Source organism: Hydra vulgaris, chromosome 11, assembly GCF_038396675.1.
Source record: "Hydra vulgaris chromosome 11, alternate assembly HydraT2T_AEP".
NCBI classification, from domain to species: Eukaryota; Metazoa; Cnidaria; class Hydrozoa; order Anthoathecata; family Hydridae; genus Hydra; species Hydra vulgaris.
The window spans coordinates 46,350,001-46,370,178 of record NC_088930.1 but is presented as its reverse complement, the minus strand read 5'-3'; the positions used below and the strand labels follow the sequence as shown (position 1 = coordinate 46,370,178).

The following is a 20,178-nucleotide window of genomic DNA, read 5'->3' as shown; positions in this document are numbered from 1 at the left end:
TCTAACATAAAAAATGACATCTAAAATAAAAAAAGTCCTTTTTTTTCAAAATCATCTAAAATCCTTTATTATCCTCTAAAAAGTTAAAAACGTGATAAAATCTCCTCTTTAACCCCTTTTTTTTGTTTTTCATTTCTTGATGGTTGCATAATATTCAAAATTCATGGTCTGCAAAACTGGTTAATGTCTGAAATGAGGATTGCAATCCTCATTTCAGACATTAACCAGTTTTGCAGACCATGAATTTTGAATATTATGCAACCATCAAGAAATGAAAAACAAAAAAAAGGGGTTAAAGAGGAGATTTTATCACGTTTTTAACTTTTTAGAGGATAATAAAGGATTTTAGATGATTTTGAAAAAAAAGGACTTTAGAGGATTTTAGAAGAGCAGTGGCCACCCTGATTTAAGAAATATTGGGTTAGCAACTTAATGCAAAAAATTTATTAGAAAATCCTGCAAAAATTCAAAAAGTAAGAATACTTGGCAATCAGCTAACCTGTGTTACCAAAATTTTTATTAGAATAATTCACTACAAATTGTCTCCCATCCTCTTCAACAATTTCTAAAGTAAAAATTTAATTTTAATCTAGAGTTGTTGTCAAATTTTTCTTTTCAAACTTCAATATTTTTATTTTAGTTAATTATGATTGAATAAATTTGCTGCGATGTATTATAATCGTTGAATTGAGGTATTTGAATTCCTCACAAATTATTGTATTGTGACGCATTTAAATCACAAATTACAAATATTGACGCAACTTTTAACAAATTAATCCATACGGAATAAATAACCTCGTAGAATTCCACTTTCCTCAGAGCTTTCTTCAGAAGTGTTCAGGCTTAAATTGTCGTCATAAAGAACTGAATATAGATCCATACCAATATTTACTTTAACAACGTGTCAATTTTTGTTTACTTTTATGTATAAACTCAACGGTTTCCGAAAAAGCCTACCTACTTTTGAGCAATGGGAAAAACTCTACGGCAAACGAAATTATTCACCTCCTTTTGAGCCATGGGATCGTCTGCTAACCAGTGTAATAAGCGTAAACGGACGGCCATTTTTACTCTATTGCATTAAATTTTGTAATGATACACAAAATACGGCAAACGAAAATCTTGACCTAATTCTGAGCCATGTGATCGTCTGCCAACCCTTCATTGTTTAGTTTTTAGCGCATAACTTTGCCTCGCTGATATTTTTATTCAACTTATAACATAAAAAAATAAATTAAAATTGCTTAATTAAAAAATTATTTCTATTAACGAATTAAAAAAATCATAAATAATAATAAGATAAATTAATTTTTATATGATTAAAAATTTTATTCATAAATTAATTTATTTTATAACTTTTTTTTTAAAGATAATACTTATTACATTACACCTTACTTTACATGTATTGGCTTATATATTAAAACACGTAGTTCATTTGTTGCGTTATTATATATGTACATAGCCTACTAGAAGATAAACAGTGAACTGAGAGAAATAATAACCTCTTTAATTATATCTTTTTTTTGCGAGCGAAAAATATGACTTGAAAAAAAAGTCGGAAAAGGATGCGATTTGTGTAAGAGCAATAGTTTTGGGGAAAAACAAGGCCTGTTTTCCCAACCGTACCGTTGTTATTACTCAAGCTACATAATTTTCCACTTAATCCATGATAGATACTAAAAAATACTATTATGAAAATCGTTTAATTACTTTGACAATTAGCGATAATATTTCATGTTAATTAGTATTTAGAGAGATAAAGGCTTGTATTTAGAAAAAGCTCTTCAGTATCCTTTGTGTATCGCCTCAATTAACATCGAATAACACGCCCACCCCAGTAAAAAAAAAGATTTATTTGTTTTAAAATATACTTCATTATATAAAATTTAAACTAAATTAATTGTTTTCAATATGCTTATTAATGTTTTTAACAGAATTGTGGCTATGAAAATAGCCTAGTTTTGAAGCAAATCTTTCATTGACATCCAATGATAGAAAAAGTCGATCCTTCGAGAATATCTAAAAAAAAAAAACAGATTTTCAAATAAATCTATAGATCACCATAGCACAATCATTATTAATAGAGAAGGCATATGTCCTGAAAAATAAATTAATATCTAATATGTTACAAATATGTTATTACTGCATAATTTAATCTATAAGTATAAATTAACCTCTTTCGTGACTTATTAAAGATCCATAGAAGCAATAGTCTATTTTTCAGTTTTCATACTGTGAGTTAAAGCCTAGCAATGATAGATAAAATACATCAGATATTTAAAATAATTACTAAAAAAAGCCCATCAAAAATGAGGAGAAAAAAGGTTTTTATTTTAGGTTAAAAATAAATTAAAATAACTTAACTTCTGATGTATAACACATTATGTCATTAAAACAGAAATATTAATGGAACAAATTATATTCTTTGATTTGTCGCCTGAAAAAGAAAAGATATGATGTATAAAAATAATAATCAAACTGATTTCTATACTGATTGATTTAAACTACTTAACACTAACATCTTGGTGTGCATGCATGCAAAAGGTCATCTTTCTAAGTTGAAATAGTATATCAAAAGCCAGGTGATTGGCTCAAAGCCAATAGTAAATAAGCTTTGGTTTCCCATAGCATGTTGCAACCAAGTCAACCCTGGTTGTTGGATGTCGGTAACTACCTAACTACCTAAAATAAGATCTGATACATAAAAATAATCAATGAAAGAACTATAAGTCTTTTCATAATCTTATCAACAACAACAACAAAAAAAGGGTGAGGGGGCTTAATATACACATTAGACATTGAAAAAATAATGCTAACCAAGGCACTTACCTAATATCTGTAAATAAAAATTATGAATGCAAGTATATAAACCATAATATAATTTACAATAACACATACCTTATTATAATCAATTTGCACATTTTTTTTTTATGATATTACTATATTACCATTAATGATGTCTGCAGATAGTTGAAATTTGCTCATTTCATACTCAACAGCATCATCATCCTCATTCTCATTTGGCTTCCAATAAGAAACTATGTATATACCACTGTTCTTCTTTTTAATGCTAAGAAGTCTGCCATAATATACATCTTGGCTGTTAGTGGCATTATCAAACCAAAAGTGGCAAATACATCTTTCAATAGCAGCTCCAATAAGAATTTTTTCAATTAATAGCCTCATTATTTTCCAGGTCAGGAAATATTTCTTTTATCTGATTAGGCATACAATTATTTAAATTTTTTCTATTTTTCTCTGTTCTTTGTATTTTTTATTTTATATTTTGTCAGTCATACGCTTAATAAGTTCTGACGTCATTTCTTTATGACATTGTGCATTTGCAAATCGAGTTTTTCTGGCATTAGAAAAAGCCCATAATATTAATTTGTTTTGAATATCAGTAGGTGTTTTGGAGAGTAGAGCAGTTGTTTTATTTTTACAAGCAGGAAGTCTTGAAGAAGAAAGCAAAGCGTGGCATTTGGAGCTTTTTGCTTTGCAGCACTAAACATTTCCATAAGTTCTTCTGAGTGAAGCCTTGCTGATTTAGTCTGGTTCATAATTTGATGATTAGAACTCATGTTGAACTGCCGCTTATACTGCCTGTCAATGACACACACAACAGCTTTCAGACATCCAGCTAATGTTTTACTCATTTCATCAGTTTCTGGGCAAAAGCTGATTATTGAATCAAAAACAGGATCTTTAATAATATCTCCAAAAAAATCAGTTTTTTGTTTAATGAGATTTAGAGGATTCTTGCTACTTTCAATAAGAGTGTTCCGAACATTTATGACTACCTGAATGCCAGATATGTAGTCAAGTCCCTGACCTGGTTGGATATAAAATTTTGTCATCCAAGGACCAGTCAGTAGCTTTCCAATTAAATCTAGGACACATAACTCATGGATACCTGAAACAAAAAATCCCCTAACTATTGCTCTAAGTATCGTAAATTGCTTTTAAAGGTTTATCCCATAGTGTTTAATATTTGCACCCTTTCCTATCAATTTAATATCTGAATGTGTCGAAGAATGGAAACAATCATATAAAAGATTCACCTGTTTCAGATGTAAAATCTTGGTACAAACTATATCTCAGACCTCCGCATAACGCTAAGCCAGAAAACAGAAATGATTTCAATATTATGAAAACAGAAAACAGAAATGATTTCATAGTGATGAATCAAAATACCACATGTGTGAAAAAGAATTTGTGGTCTGTTCCCTCTGTAGCGTGTTAGCAGTCCTCTGGGCAGCTTGTGTTGGTCCAAAAAGGCTACAAAACCCTTTGGGTCACCTTTAAATAACATAAAGTAATTGTTTTAAAGAGCATAAGGAGCATGTGAAATAAGAAACATTTATATACTAATAAAAAAAATATTTTAGATTTATATATCATAATTCACAAAATTATGTTGTGTTAAAGTAAACAAGTGGGATTAAGATTATAGATCTACCTTTTCCATCATTATAGCGAAGTTTGTTCAGCTGTAAAACAATATTTGCTGCAATGCAGTCTCTTCCAAAAAGTTTTCCTTTAGAGGTCTCTAATGCTTTGAGTGAAGACTTGCACGAACTGGTCATTGTGTCCAAGGGGTGAAGGTGACTGTTTAGTTCATTTAATGATTTCTGAAAACAATTTTCAACAAACCATGCGACAGTTTAACTTAGTAACTGTCGCATGGTTTGTTGCTACTCTGTCACTCATCGTGTTAGTTATGTTTCCAATAATAGTACTTCGCACATCAGTGAATTGTAGCTGGTAGAAGTCACTATATAACTTAGCAAGATTTTCAACAGATTTTGTAATGTGACTCTGATGGTCGTAAGCTGTACCTCCAGGAAGTTGATCAATAGCTACAACCATGCATACTGATTTTGTTGTTAAGTGCACAACATTTACATGAACACCCTCCTGTGTTGTTGCATCAAAACCAAGTGTCAGATTTTTTGTTGAAAAAGCTGTCAGTAAGTCTGAAATTACATCTAGCTCATGAATCATTTGTTCCACAGTTGTGCGATGCCGAATGTGACTAAATTGATAGCCAGTGTGTTCTCCAATTTTACTGAGCAGAGTTGGAACACTATTTGATACAGATAAAGCACTGATGTATTGAGAAGGTAAAATAAGAGAACACGAAACAATGTTACTTGAGTTTATGGTTGAATGCAATGGTTGTGGCACAGCAGATTATGATTTTTGGTATGCAAAGAGCATGTTGCAGATATTAATAAATTGTTCAGAATCCCCTGAATATTTACAAGCATATAATTTGGATCTATTTACTAGTTGCACAATCTGACTTTTACATTTTTTGAAATTAAAAAGTTTATTGACTATTTCAACAGTTATTTTAAATGATTCATTGTTGGATATGAATATATTTAATATATGTCCATTTCTACATTCAATATTTAAATGAGTTTGCATTGTAAAGCTACAAGCTAAATAATTTTTGGCTTCACCATAAAATAGATGATTCTTTTTAGGTCTCATAATGCTCAAAAAAAATTTAATAATCATAATTATTATTTTATTGAAACAGCTTTAATCATTATTACACCTTTTTTAAATAAAAAAAGCTATACAACATGCAACAAAAAAAAATCAATTGAATCTTAAATAAAATATATATAAACAAATAAATAGCATAGTGTGTGTATGTGTGTGTGTGTGTGTGTGTGTGTGTGTGTGTGTGTGTGTGTGTGTGTGTGTGTGTGTGTGTGTGTGTGTGTGTGTGTGTGTGTGTGTAAATCATGTTTTGAATACTTTAAAAAAATCACCAATATTTTTAATAAAGTTCCATTTTTCTAAAAAAAAAACAACTTTTTAATGAATAAAAAAGTTCAAATATACAAAATGCTCATAATCGTGAATCGTCCTCACCCCCCTCCCCCACAACCTCTACAACAGAAGAATATTTGGTACCTTTACTGCGTGCAAAAATAGAGTATGAGCGTGTCATTATTTTTTAATGAAATTTGGCAAGTACAAAGAAAATAGATATATAAAATTGACTGGAAAGTTAGAAAAAAAACCCATCATACCTTCAATGTCAATTCACTTCCAGAACAGGAACGAAGTTTTCAATAGCAATGAAATCACTAAAAACGTTAGTAGCTGCACAAAAAAAAAAAACTGCAATAAACTTACAACACTCTACATTTAAAATATTATCTAAGTCAATATAAAATTCTAAAAAAAAACCGACATAAATCCTTACTACACCTACTTCGAGGACGCGGTGAAAAATGGTCACAGATTTTATCTTTAAAATCGGTGCCGTAAATCGAAGATTCGCACGTACCTAAAGAGTGTAACTGGTAGACAATATATTGGCTTAACAAAAGGTGAATAGAAAAATCATTATGCCACAAGCAATCTTTATAATAAAAAAAAATATTCAAAAGACACCGTGCTGTCAAAATCCATATAGGAATCAAATAATAAAAAACTTGATGACTTTATTTTGATTTGGTTCATCCTTAAAATAGCACTGCGTATAATAATATTTCCAAAAAGCATATATTATGAATCTGAGAAAAAATTATAATAGTTTCTCAGGAAAACCAAGAAGATTTCTTAAATTTAAAATTGGAATTGATTTAAAAATTTAGGCATTTATGACTAAATTTAATTTAACTTTTGGTACAAACTAAAGCTTTTCTAATTTGATCATTCATTTCTGATTAGTGTTTACTGATTAAACAATGAAAAAGCTGAATTTCGGTTTCAAAAGTTTCATTTTAAACTGATTTCCAATTTAAAATGAAAAAAAAAAAAAATGATTTGCTACTTGTGCTGCCAGATGATAAGAAGATATAAATGTCTGAGTTTAGAAATCAATTCCAATTTTAAATTTAAATGTTTGATTTTCATGTGGAATTATTTCAAATTTTTCTTAAAATAATATATATATATATATATATATATATATATATATATATATATATATATATATATATATATATATATATATATACAAAAAAAAAAACTAAATAATAATCGAGATATATTTCAATTAAATAACTAGAAGTTTCATGCGATCATCAAATGTATACATACACTTAACGAGCACTCTTACTGTAAACATTAACACAATTTCAACAATATATATATATATATATATATATATATATATATATATATATATATATATATATATATATATATATATATATATATATATGTATATGTATAAATATATATATATATATATATATATATATATATATATATATATATATATATATATATATGTATATGTATAAATATATATATATATATATATATATATATATATATATATATATATATATATATATATATATATATATATATATATATATATATATACATACATATAAAATACGTATAAATATATATATATATATATACATACATATAAAATACGTATAAATATATATATATATACATATATATATATATATATATATATATATATATATATATATATATATATATATATATATATATATATATATATATATATATATATATATATATATATATATATATATATATATATATATATATATATATATATATATATATATATATATACAGGCGCGGATCCACCTGTACGCTAATGAAGCTGAAGCTTCAGGGCCCCGGCAAAAAGAGGGCCCCGAACACTTTCAATTTTATATCAAATATAATTCTAAAAATTTAAAAACAAAATTAATGAAATTAAAAATAAGAAAAAAAAATATTTTTTTATTTATTTTATGATTGTACTACATTTTTTTATTCCCTTCGTGCGATTTGACACGGAGATTTTTAGAGAGTTATTAAAATTATAGGTTTCTATAAGCGCGAAAATATCACCAAAGAGAGATTTTAGTTGGTTTGGTTTGTTATGGAAGGTTGGCCCTAGAGAAGATGCATCAAAAGTAGGTTTAGATTTTTTGAAAAAACGCCGACCTAGAAAGCGCGTCACAAGATTAGCGCATGCGTTGTTGCTTAAATGTTCCGTCGTAAAAACCTCGTGGATTATGTAATTTAAAGTAACTTTTTTTTGTATTTAAAGCAAGTTTACTTTTTATTTTGGAGATCAAGATGATTGAAAATAATGTTCACCAAGGATGTAATGAGTAAGATTTTTTATTATTACTTTATTATTTATCTATTATCAGTTTCTATTCAAGTATTAAGTAAAATTTTCATTTATTTCAAAAATAAATGTAAGTGTAAACACATACATATATGTTACAAATATATATATATATATATATATATATATATATATATATATATATATATATATATATATATATATATATATATATATATCTATATATATATATACTATATATATATATACTATATATATATATATACTATATATATATACTATATATATATACTATATATATATATACTATATATATATATATATATATATATATATATATATATATATATATATATATATATATATATATATATATATATATATATATATATATATATATATATATATATTACAACAGTATTTGTACTGTTGCATAAATGAGATTTAAAACCATCATTTAAAAGGTTTATCAACTTCACTGTCAAGTTCAACTTCTGTTAAGGAAACAAAGCACATATTAGCAACATATGCCGATGTTTGTGCTAAAATAAAAGAGCATGAATTATTGCACACTGTTCATTACATTGTAGGTTTTACAAGAAGCATGGAAAAAGGCTTTGAAGGTTTTTGTTATATTTTTAAAATTTTTTATAATAATCATGTGATATATTATATTTTATATGTTGATGATAAACAAAAGGAAATAGAGGTGTTACACAATTTGCGTAACTATCTGGTTTATGAAATGAGCAATGTTTTGCTCATGTAAGCTGGGTAATTTTTTATAAACGTCTTTTGTAAATCCTAAAATATTGACTAGGAAATATTTAGACTCTACCTTGAAATAGCATGTTTTCACAGTAAAATCTGTAAAACTCAGGAAATTTTTTTAAAAAAAGATTTTGTTTTGCATAATATATATGTATTTTTTTAAAGAATGGCTGGTCAATATAGATTTTTGGCATGCAATATAGCTGATTTTGCTTTAGTATACAATAAAGCTTTTTTTTTTTTAGTTTTTCAAAGATTAAAATTATGTTTAGATTAAACTAAAAAAATTATTAAAAAATCTGGGAATTTAAATGGCTAAACTCAAGAGGAAAACATTAGTTACGTAAAATTGTTTAAAATTGTTCTAGCAAACATATTAAAATTAAGTTATTCACTTAATTAAATAGCTAAATTATTGTTCTTATATTCTCATTGTTACATACTTACAAATATGCAAATAAATTTACTACGGTAGTTATATTGAGTAGAAAAATTTATTTGCATGTTAATTTAAGTATGTATATTTTCTGAAAATTTGCATTATATGCTTAAACTATTTATATAAAAATCTGCTTTTTTAGAAGTATTTTTGAGAAATCATAAAGTGTTTTTTGAGGATAAAGATATCTCTTACACAGGAGTACCATTCATTGTTTCATCAAATAGCACTCTAGACTGTCAACACGGCAAGGACAAAAATAGCAATAAAAAAGCTCTGTACAAAATTAAAAAAAAAAAGATGCAGTAAGTTACTTTTTCAGATCTGAGGACAAACTGGAGAATTCTTAAGTTAATTTATTATTTCTTTTCTGTTTATTTTTACTATTGCCAAACCAAAATGTTTTCTAACTTAGTTGCCTTAAACATTAATTTTCTAATTAAATAATTTTATTTATGTTCACTCTGAACATAAATAATTTTATTTATGTTCAGAGTTTAGATCATTCTTGCAAAAAAAAAAGAATGACTCTCCAGGTTACCAAGAAATTTGATTGTCCTGCTAAAGTTTATATCAAAGAAATTATTGAATTTTCTGAATATAAGGTTTGTATTCTTAATTTCCATAAATCCTTAGGTTTTAATATTCATATGTATTCATTATTTTCATAGCACTTTTAAATATGTATGTAATGGTGAAAATTTGTTTAGCTGGATCGAGATTCAAGTTGGCTAAGAAAAGAAGTTTCCAAAAAATTACGTGCAGTTTTAGCTTTGAAAAATACAGTTTTAATGTGCAGAAAATATATATTGCTAATTCCTTCAATCTCTGCTCATACCAACCATCTTATTGGTGATGTGAGTAACACTATAAAAAAACTCTACATTAGCATCTTGTTATTGTCTATTTTGCGTAATCTTTTTTCATTGAAAATAATTTCCACTTTTTTTCTAATTATTAGGTAGCAGGTCTTAATCAACCTATATGCCAAGAACTCATTATTAAAATCGGTGAGTTGGTCAAAAAGGGTGTAAATTCTGTTTCTGAAATGAGACGTCATCTAGATGCCTTCATTCAGGTGGAATTTAATTCAAATAACATTCTTCAGAAGACAAACAAACGTTTTTTCCCAAGTGATGAAACAATTGCAAATCATATATTGAGAGCGAGACAAAAGCTTTGCAGATCACTGATAGATCAAGAATGTCTTTTGGACAAGATTAATGAATGGAAAATATACTTTCAAGATGCAACAATCAAGTTTAGACCCAAAGGAGGATTTAATTCAGAAAAAAATAATTTAGAACTTAAAAGTTCATTGTTGTTCCTATATCGAGATATATGGTAAAAGAGACTGCTGTTACGATATGGTAATGAACTTGCCTTTCTCGATGCTACGTACCGAACAACCAGATATGCACTGCCTCTCTTTTTCCTTGTTGTTAAAACTAATATTGATTACCACATTGTGGCTATTTTTGTGTGTGAGTATGAAACTACTGAAGCTATAACAGAGGCACTTATGTGCATCAAAGAATGGAATCCATTGTTCCAGCCAAAGTTTTTTTGTACTGATTATTCAAATGAAGAAATAAATTCACTTGAATCTGTGTTTCCAGGTTAAAATTGTATTTGTTAGTTAATAGTTATTGTTTGTAGTATATATATATATATATATATATATATATATATATATATATATATATATATATATATATATATATATATATATACATATATATATATATAGACCTAATTGCTTACCTTAAAGCGTTTGAGGTCGGCAAAAAATAGCCGACCTCATTTCTATGTTTTATGTTAAGACTTTGGTATCAAATAATTTTTGCCAACTTGATGTTGACCTATATATATATATATATATTTATATATATATATATATATATATATATATATATATATATATATATATTATATATATATATATATATGTACATGTATATATGTATATATACATATACATGTACATATATATATATATATATACATATATATACATATACATATATATACATATGTATACATATATATATATACAAATATATACATACATATACATATATAAACATATATATATATATGTATATATACACATATCTGTATATACATGTGTGTGTATATATATACATATACATATATATACATATATACACACATGTAATATATATCTATCTATATATATATATATATATATATATATATATATATATATATATATATATATATATGTATGTATATACTTGTGTGTGTGTATATGTATATATATATATATATATATATATATATATATATATATATGTATATAAATATGTGTGTTTGTGTGTGTATATATATATACATATGTATATATATGTATATATATATGTGTGTGTATATATACATACACAGTAATTTTTTATTTTAAATTAAGTTGAGTCTTAATAATATGCATACGTATGCTTAATTTTTTTTAAAAGCGTCTATTAGAGTCTCCATAAAATAAATATAGTGGTAGTTAATGAATATCTGTATTACAATTTTCTCTTCTTTTTATATGTATTTTGATATGATTTATTATCATTGCGTCAGCTGAGAACAAAGAGGCTGTATGTCCACATTTTATGATGGGATGGGGTGTGTGTCCACCAAAAAATCTAGTCAAAAAATGATAAACGTTTAGGAAATATTTAAACAATTAGTCGGAAACTTAAGCAGGAAGTCTTTACAAATTAAAATTTAAAACTCGATTTTCTCAGTAACACAAAATTCGGAAATACGGCCTCTTGGTTCTCAGCTGACGATTGTTTGTAATTCATAATTGCAAATATAGTTTAAATATAGTAATTTAACTTAGGATGTAAAGTGTCTATTTGTGATTTTCATCGAGAACAAGCTTGGGAACGATGGCTGTCTAAAACTACTAATGGCTGTAGCAATGTAAAAGATGACGTTAAAGTTAAGCTTCGTGAAATTGCACATGCTAAAACAATAGATGATTGCAAAAAAGCTATTCAGAACTTAGAGGAATCACTAGAATGGCGAAATAACCCAAAACTTGTAGAATATTTGAAAAGCACTTGGTTATGTATTCAAAAGGTTGTTTCTATATAATAAAAACAAAAAATTTTATACTCTCATAAAAGTTGATATGTTTTTATTGGAAAAAGTTTGATCTTAATTTTTGAGTATAGCTTTGCCTTTATATAGTACTTATATTACTGAAGTGTTTATAAACTTTATTTCACTTTTAGAGATGGGTATTTGCTTATAGGCTAGATCGAATTTTGCTGAATGTCAACACCAATAATGGAACTGAAAGGCAGAACCAATATTTCAAATACAGTTTTTTGGAAAAATGAAAGAATTCTTCTCTAACAGCTATGCTCAGTATTTGCATAGAAGAATTTCTTCCGCACAAATATGATAAGTTAGTTGATACATTTACTACAACTACTTTTTTTTTTTTGGTTTAATACATGTCCTTTATAAATAATTAAGAACACTCTTTTTATTCTTACTTCACTAGTTCTTTTGATAGTTATCGATTATTTTATGATTTTCTATATCTTTGAAAATGTTTAAAACTCATTATATTTTAGATTTGTAAATTGAACAAACAAAAAAATCTTTAAGACATAGTCATAACTTTCTAGCAATATAAGATTATTAAGTTTAAAATCTGTTAGTGAATTTAAATTTAGTAAAAGAGATAAATTTATTTAGCAGTTTGTTGCTTTAACTACATAATTTGTCTATTCATAATTGTTTTATAATGTCTAGTTTATACATAAGCAGTAATATTGTCATGCATACTACAAAATTTAAAACCATTATGGCAAGTAGAATCCAACTTAGGTTTTGTATTTTTGTCTAGTTACCAGGTTAAAATGAAACTTTAACAATAAGTAAGTTTAAAAAAAAAATAATTTTGAAGGTTGCCTAAATTCCATTGTTAAAAGAATTCGTAGATTGTCTACCTTTTTTTTAGTTATTGTGATGAAAATAGAAGAGCACATTCCTCATATAGGAAATACCATGATCAAATTCCAGCTTATTTGATTAATCGGCCACCATCTTTAGTTAAGCATTGTATGAAGTTGATAGATAAATTACAAGGTGTGGATTTGCGTGGCGTTACTGCCGTGACAAACTGTACAATGTTGCTTCTTTTAATTCAAATATCAGAGAAATATACCAATGTTACCTTGGGGATTCAGAACACTTGCCGACTTGTTCATGTCCTAGTTGGTTTCGTAGCTCCTATCCTTGTAAGCATTTCTTTGCCATTTTTATTAAAGAAAATCTCACATGGTCTGCATTTGGCACCTCATATGCAAACTCCTTATTTCAAGCTGGATTTATTTTCACAGGAAATAAGTTTAGCACAATCCAATGAAATTTCCTTACAAAATATTCATTTTGAACATACAGCACATTTCGAACATACAGCACCACCATCTAAATCGCCTTCATCTCCGCTTACTAAAGAGAATGTAATGGAATTAAAAAGTATTGATTGCACACAAGTAAATAATAGTCATGGTCTAATAGCTGAGGCACATACATCTGCAACTTGTCGTGAGCTTTTAAGTGAAATTAGGCAAATGAGTTATTTATGTCAATCACAACAAACCATTGATAATTTGTTTGAAGGGTTATGTCAACTTAAAAAAAATTTAGCTGACAGTCTTCCAGCAGAAAAAGGAATTCTGCTACGCCCAGAGATTCAACCTGATACTTGGAGTAAGTCACTAACAAATTCACCAAAACTTTGCCACATTCCAAAGCAGTGCAAAAGAAAAATGACTAAAAGATTTGGTAATAAATATGATATTTGTAAGGCAGCCACAGATATTAGTGTAATGGCTAAAAAAAGTATGAAAGATACCCTGACTGTTTCTGAGGTCACAAATGATTTGATTGATTTTGACAATTGTGACACATTTACTGTTTCTAATGATGCAATTGAAATAAACCATCTTTCAACCGATGATAGCAATCACTCGTATGATGCTAACATAATTGAAGATAAAAAACAACTCGAAAAGATTTCTAGATGCATTCAAAGTCTTAAATCTTCATTGATTGGAAGTAGAGAACAATATGACATTTCAAACGGGCAGATGCTAAATGATAAGGTGATTCATTTTTGTCAGCAACTAATGTCACTTCAATTAAATATTGATGTTGGTCTGCAAGATCCTATTAAAGGACAAGTTTTATCTTTCCATATCTACACCAGCACACCATTTGTCCAAATTCTTCATGATGGAAATCTTCACTGGATATGTGTGACAACATATGATTGCAAACCAGGGGAGATATATATTTTTGACAGCCTTTTCCACGGTTCAGTCAGCATGCAGACAAAAAGGCAAATATGCGCCATTTTACATTGTCAACAAAAAAATCTCGTTTTAAAAGTTTTGCCAGTTCAACAGCAAACAAATGGTGTGGATTGTGGAATTTATGCTGTTGCATGGGCTCGTCAGATTCTTGAAACAAAAGGTGTACCATCAACAAATATGATGTTTGAACAAAGTGAAATGAGAAGTCATCTCCTAAAATGTATATCAAACAACAGGATGGATATATTTCCAGCCACTGCAAAGCCTTTATTGTTTAGAAGATGTGTTGCTAAGATTTTTCGTGTTCCACTGCATTGCTCATGTCGCATGTTTTGGCTACCTGGAGACGAAGACATATTTAACAGGTATATTTTCACAATTACTAATGAGTTTAGTTAATAATAAAAACAATTACAAATGCAATGCTTTAATTCATATCTTGATTTTATCAGGTTTTTATATTTTGATGGAAATTTATTCGTAATTATTCGTGACTGTGAACAAATCCCACTAAGTGCTTATGAAAAAGAAGATGAAATTTGGATTTGTCAAGATTGCCAGAACCAATCAAAATAATAGTAAGATAAAAGATCAATTTTTTAATAATAATATTTTGTATACAGCACTTTTGCTATTAATAACTTCAAATGCTGTACTTTTAAGTATCTCTTGCATATCGATTCTTTAATATTACAAAATTAGCATAAATTTTTACTTGAAAATATTTAATTTAGCCAGTATATAACAAAATCAATTAGAAAAAAAAAACTGAAACAAGGGATAGTGAGGTTATTAACTATGAATAACCCTGACCCTGACATATATCATTTTGTTTTATATAGATTTTATTTATTTTTAATGCACTCGATACTCCACAAAAAGAGCCTGCTATGCAACATCTACAAATTGCAATTCTTTAAATGCTCTGCTAATTAAGTAATACATACCACCAATGCAAAGTAACCGACTTTACTAGAAAAATCCATTCACAAATTTTATAGCAGGTAAATTTGAATAGTTTTTGATTTTTTTTTAAATGTTTTTATAAGAAAGAAAAAAATTGTAAAATTACTCCTAAGTTTCTTCAATAACGTGATATTATAGATATCACATAGATATAATAAATAAAGAAGGTACAATAGATATCATTTAGAAGTTTGGATGGCCGCCACGCTCACCGTTGAAATTGTTTATACATTAAATGTTACTATTTTTTAAAAAAATTGTTTTTAAAGGTACCTGCTGCTTGAATAAAATGGTATCCTCGCAAAAGAATTTTGACATGCATGTGAAAACGACACCCGGAGTACCGTGTTTTTCATAGAACTGAGACCTGTTATTTGAATATTTTGATACATATTTAAGGCTGTCGGCATTGCACACGTTTGCTATGTTGTAATTACGCCATCTTCAACTTCCAACTTCAATACATTTACATAATTTGCTAGTAACACCATTTTAGATATTGCTTAAATTATTTAACTTGATTGTCAGCCGAGAACCGTATAGCGTTATGTCCACGTTTTTATGTTATCCCAATTTATTATCAAAAAATATTCAATATTAAACGAGGTGTGTGTCCACTAAATCTAGTCACAAGAATAAAAAAATTCCAGGGTGTATATAAATTCTATAAATTAAAATTCAAAACTCGATTTTCTCGGAAACACAAGATGGACATTTGGCCTATTGGTTCTCGGCTAGCGTGTTGCAATCATCCAAGGATTTCTTACGTTGCATTTTTACACAATGTTATTGCAAAAACCTATTTTTATTTATTTTTTATTTTACGTATAGTGGTACCTATGATTTTATAGTGTTTATGTCTTAACTATAGGCATAGATGTTTATAATATTTAAGTGGCAGGTATTTTTTTAATTAAGCACATATATACGGCCACTTTGATACTGGTATAAACTCCCCTAATTGATATGTTTGTGTCATGGTGCTTTATATATTGACATTGAACTGCTTATACCTTATTTGATATCGGCATACTTAATATGTATAGTCTTTTTGTGGTGTAAGCCGTTAGGGGTTTATAGCTAAAATATATCATAGCATATACTCTACTATTGTTAATAAAAATGACGATAAAATGGTTTTTTGCAATATTAAAATGCTAACTTATTTCCTTTTTTTTAAATCAAAATGCAACACTTAAACGCAAAAGCAAATTGTAAAATTTTTTCCATTGAGTTTTAATTGTAAAATTTATATTTTAGTTTATCAAATGGTTGGTAGAAACGTAATAAATAAATTAAAAAAAACCTATAATACTGTATTTATCTCTATAACCTTTGCTTGACACATTTGAAGTACAATTTTTGACATCAAGAGACCCCAAACCCAAATATATATATATATATATATATATATATATATATATATATATATATATATATATATATATATAAATAATGGGGCCCTGCGAATCGGGATTTTTTTGTATCGAATCGAAGCAGGTCTTAATTCGCGATTCTAATTAGCAATCTGAGGAAAGCCAAATTGAATACTTTTTTCACAAAAAGAAAAAAATTCTATTAATTAATTATTCAGCGTTTATTTAAAAACAGTATTACAATTAGAGTTGTACAATTCCGTAAAAATAAAGTTCTTTCGGAAGGATATTGAGAATCAGGAATTTTTTTTTTTCGTACCGAAATGCTAATTAAGAAATGTAGCCTTTCGCGAGTTGAATTTCGAAATAAAACTATTTTGCTACATACGAAAGTGGCGCTTACGGAAGTCGCACTTGTGAGGCGAACTCTTTCGCTAAACGATGTTTTAAAGGCTAAACATAAAGCTTGTTGGCCAAACGGATACAATTTAAAAAAACAAAACTTTTATATACAAAAGTGTTTATAATATAATTTTATTTTCAGTATTGCAACATATGAACATTTTAAGGTTTTATTTTAAAAATAATGATAAAAAACCAAATTTCTTTCGAAACGAAACTCTTCCGCACCGCAGCTTGCGAAACAGTTCTTAATGGAAAAAAATTTACGAAACGCGGGATAATAAATATATTTACTTACGTTTTATGAATCAAATACGTATAATTAACTAAGTAATTAAAATACTAATTTTTTATATGATATTGATAAGTTTCAGTTTTAAACATTTATAAAACAATGAAGACTTTCATAAAATATACATTTTAGAATGTCATTTAATGAATAAGAATTAAATAAAGAAGATAACTTGAACATATGAATGCAATTGCGTAATCGGGAAACAATGCCTATATTGAAATCAAAAAGACCTAATTTCAACGATGAATGCTAAAACTTAATTATGTAATAAAATGCTTAAAAACAGCTCTCACTTGTATTCAAGTAGAATAATTTCATGTTTAGTCAGTTTCAATATTTTTATTTTTGAGGTGCTCTGTTATATGCGCTTTCGCTTTTATTACCTCAATAACATCGAGTAAATTTAAAAAAACTTTAAAGACATTCTTTTTAATGATTTTTTCTAAAATGTTTTCCTTTATAAAAACAAACAAAAAGTCCGGGTGGGAAGAGTATTTGTTGCCCCTTGTGTCATTGGCCCTGATAATGTTTTAATTTTCAACACCCCAACATTATTGGGACTATACAACTGTTACAATAAAGGCATTGGTAACTTATTTATTTTGTATAAACTTACAATTTATCATGTATTGTATTTTTAAGCTGTTTAGATTCTTTAATATGTACCACCGTTGAAGAAAAAAGCGGATTCATTAACAAATATTATTTTCTTAAATATGTAAGACCATAAAAATATATACACTTGCCTTACATATATTATGTTTACTTTTAATCACCTAAAAGGTGTACGAAAAATTATTAACAACGGTGCTTCCACCACGATCACGACCGCGAACACGGTGCGGGTATGGTGTAAATCCTGGCTGTCCGCCCCATTTTCTTTCCACACCCTAAAAGCGGCCCTCGATTTGGGCCCAGGGTGGCTTCGCCGATAGGCATCAAAATCTTGACGAGTTAAATCTATAAGATATTAAATAAAATTATTGCGTGTTAAAAAGGAAAATGATTTGAAACGGTGTAATCAAAGAAATATACTTTTTGCTTCAAAATCTTTTGAAGGTCCTAAAGAAAACATACGAATTTTACATCTACACAATAAGTGGTCTATATATTATAAAGTAGATAGTTTCGCTAAATTACGCTAAGTTATGGAAAAAAACAATAAAAAAAGTCAGCCGAGATCTGAGAGGCAATGTCTATTTTTAAAAATTTTAAGTTATAACGACTTTCTGCGAGTAAGTCCGACTAATTATTCAAATATTTCCTAAAATTTTGTTATTCTTGTGACCATATTTAGTGGACACCCAACCCATTGATCGAGGAGCATTTATCGATAATAAACCGGAAAAACACAAAATGTGGACATACGACCACTTGCATCTCGACTGACGAATCGAGTCAAGAAGTACTTAGAAATAGAAAAAATTAAATATAAAACTAGTTTTAAAATATGGAATACCTGAAACAATTTTATTCTCGGCAAATTCTAAATCCAAAAATATTTGAAGTAAATTTTGAAAGTTAAATTACTTTAGGTTAGGTTGGTCGACAACCTAGGTAGGCTCTAGATTGTCGACCAGCCTAGAGCCTACCTAGATTGTCCCTTTTTCCGATGCGGTCCTTAAGGTCCGAAAATATGAAAAAACTATTTCTTGTTTTACAAGCGAACCTACTATACCCAAACCCTCAGTCGATGTGTGCACTCTGCTGCATGTTCTCCCTAAAAGTCAGTCGATGCATGTGCACTTTTTTTTTAGCACAATTTCAGGTTATCGGACACGAAGGACGCCCAACGTTGGAATAAGGATTTGACAAGAGTGCGTACCGGCAATCTGAGACTTGCAGAGAGAAATAAAAGGTTGCTCATTACTAAGCTGGAAAGTTGCAGAATATTACGTACCATAAAAATATTAAACTTTAAATATACTTATTAACAATTTTATTTACCAAGAATTGCTTTTCTTTTAGCTAAAAAAAAAAAAAAATAATAATTCCAGCTTATTGCAATCAAATAATTGAAAATTTTTAAAAAAATGCTGCAACGTAAATGTAAGTTAAGCCATTTTACTTAAGTAAATCAGTTTACTGAAGTCATTTTACTTAAGTAAATAGTTAAGTAATTTAAGTACGATATTCATAACTGTTACTTGGACTGACACAGAATACAGTGATTTTATATTCTGTGATAGGTGTTACACTCCCTATGCACCGGGACCTGTTAGCAGTTATGAAATCCGTGTCACTATAGATAGTTATTTATTAGAAAAGAAATAACAAATACCTATCTGCTTTTTAATCGATTCTATAAAAAAAGATACGAAATTAATAGATTTATCGCAAAATAAATAAGATTCTATCGTAAAATATTAAATATAAAAAATGAAGATATTTAGTAAACAACTAACCTTTTCTTATTTTTAACTCTTTTAAAGCTAAATATATAATATAAGTTACGGTTAACAATTAAATATATCATGTATTATATT

The 20,178-nt window shown here is 27.7% G+C and overlaps 1 protein-coding gene and 1 long non-coding RNA gene across 3 annotated transcripts in view; one reads left to right on the top strand and one right to left on the bottom strand.

Moving 5' to 3' along the window:
* Nucleotides 1-10,680: 10,680 nt before the first annotated feature.
* Nucleotides 10,681-15,069, top strand: LOC136086705 (uncharacterized). 2 transcript variants are annotated; one of them, XM_065808992.1, is made up of 4 exons: nucleotides 10,681-10,927; nucleotides 12,160-12,401; nucleotides 12,577-12,732; nucleotides 13,294-15,069. In XM_065808992.1, exons 3-4 carry the CDS (start codon nucleotides 12,686-12,688, stop codon nucleotides 15,050-15,052), a joined length of 1,806 nt encoding a protein of 601 aa, XP_065665064.1. In that variant the 5' UTR covers nucleotides 10,681-10,927; nucleotides 12,160-12,401; nucleotides 12,577-12,685; the 3' UTR covers nucleotides 15,053-15,069. The 2 variants fall into 2 exon arrangements, with proteins under 2 accessions (XP_065665064.1, XP_065665063.1); XM_065808991.1 differs by having other exon boundaries at nucleotides 10,682-10,927; nucleotides 12,557-12,732.
* Nucleotides 15,070-19,931: 4,862 nt separating this feature from the next.
* Nucleotides 19,932-20,178, bottom strand: part of LOC136087282 (uncharacterized) — a 10,978-nt gene continuing 10,731 nt past the window's right edge. Inside the window, exons 4-5 of the long non-coding RNA XR_010641686.1 lie at nucleotides 20,098-20,124; nucleotides 19,932-19,994 (exon numbers count right to left, since the gene is read on the bottom strand). This is a non-coding gene — a long non-coding RNA (uncharacterized LOC136087282). The remainder of the gene's footprint in view (nucleotides 19,995-20,097; nucleotides 20,125-20,178) is intronic.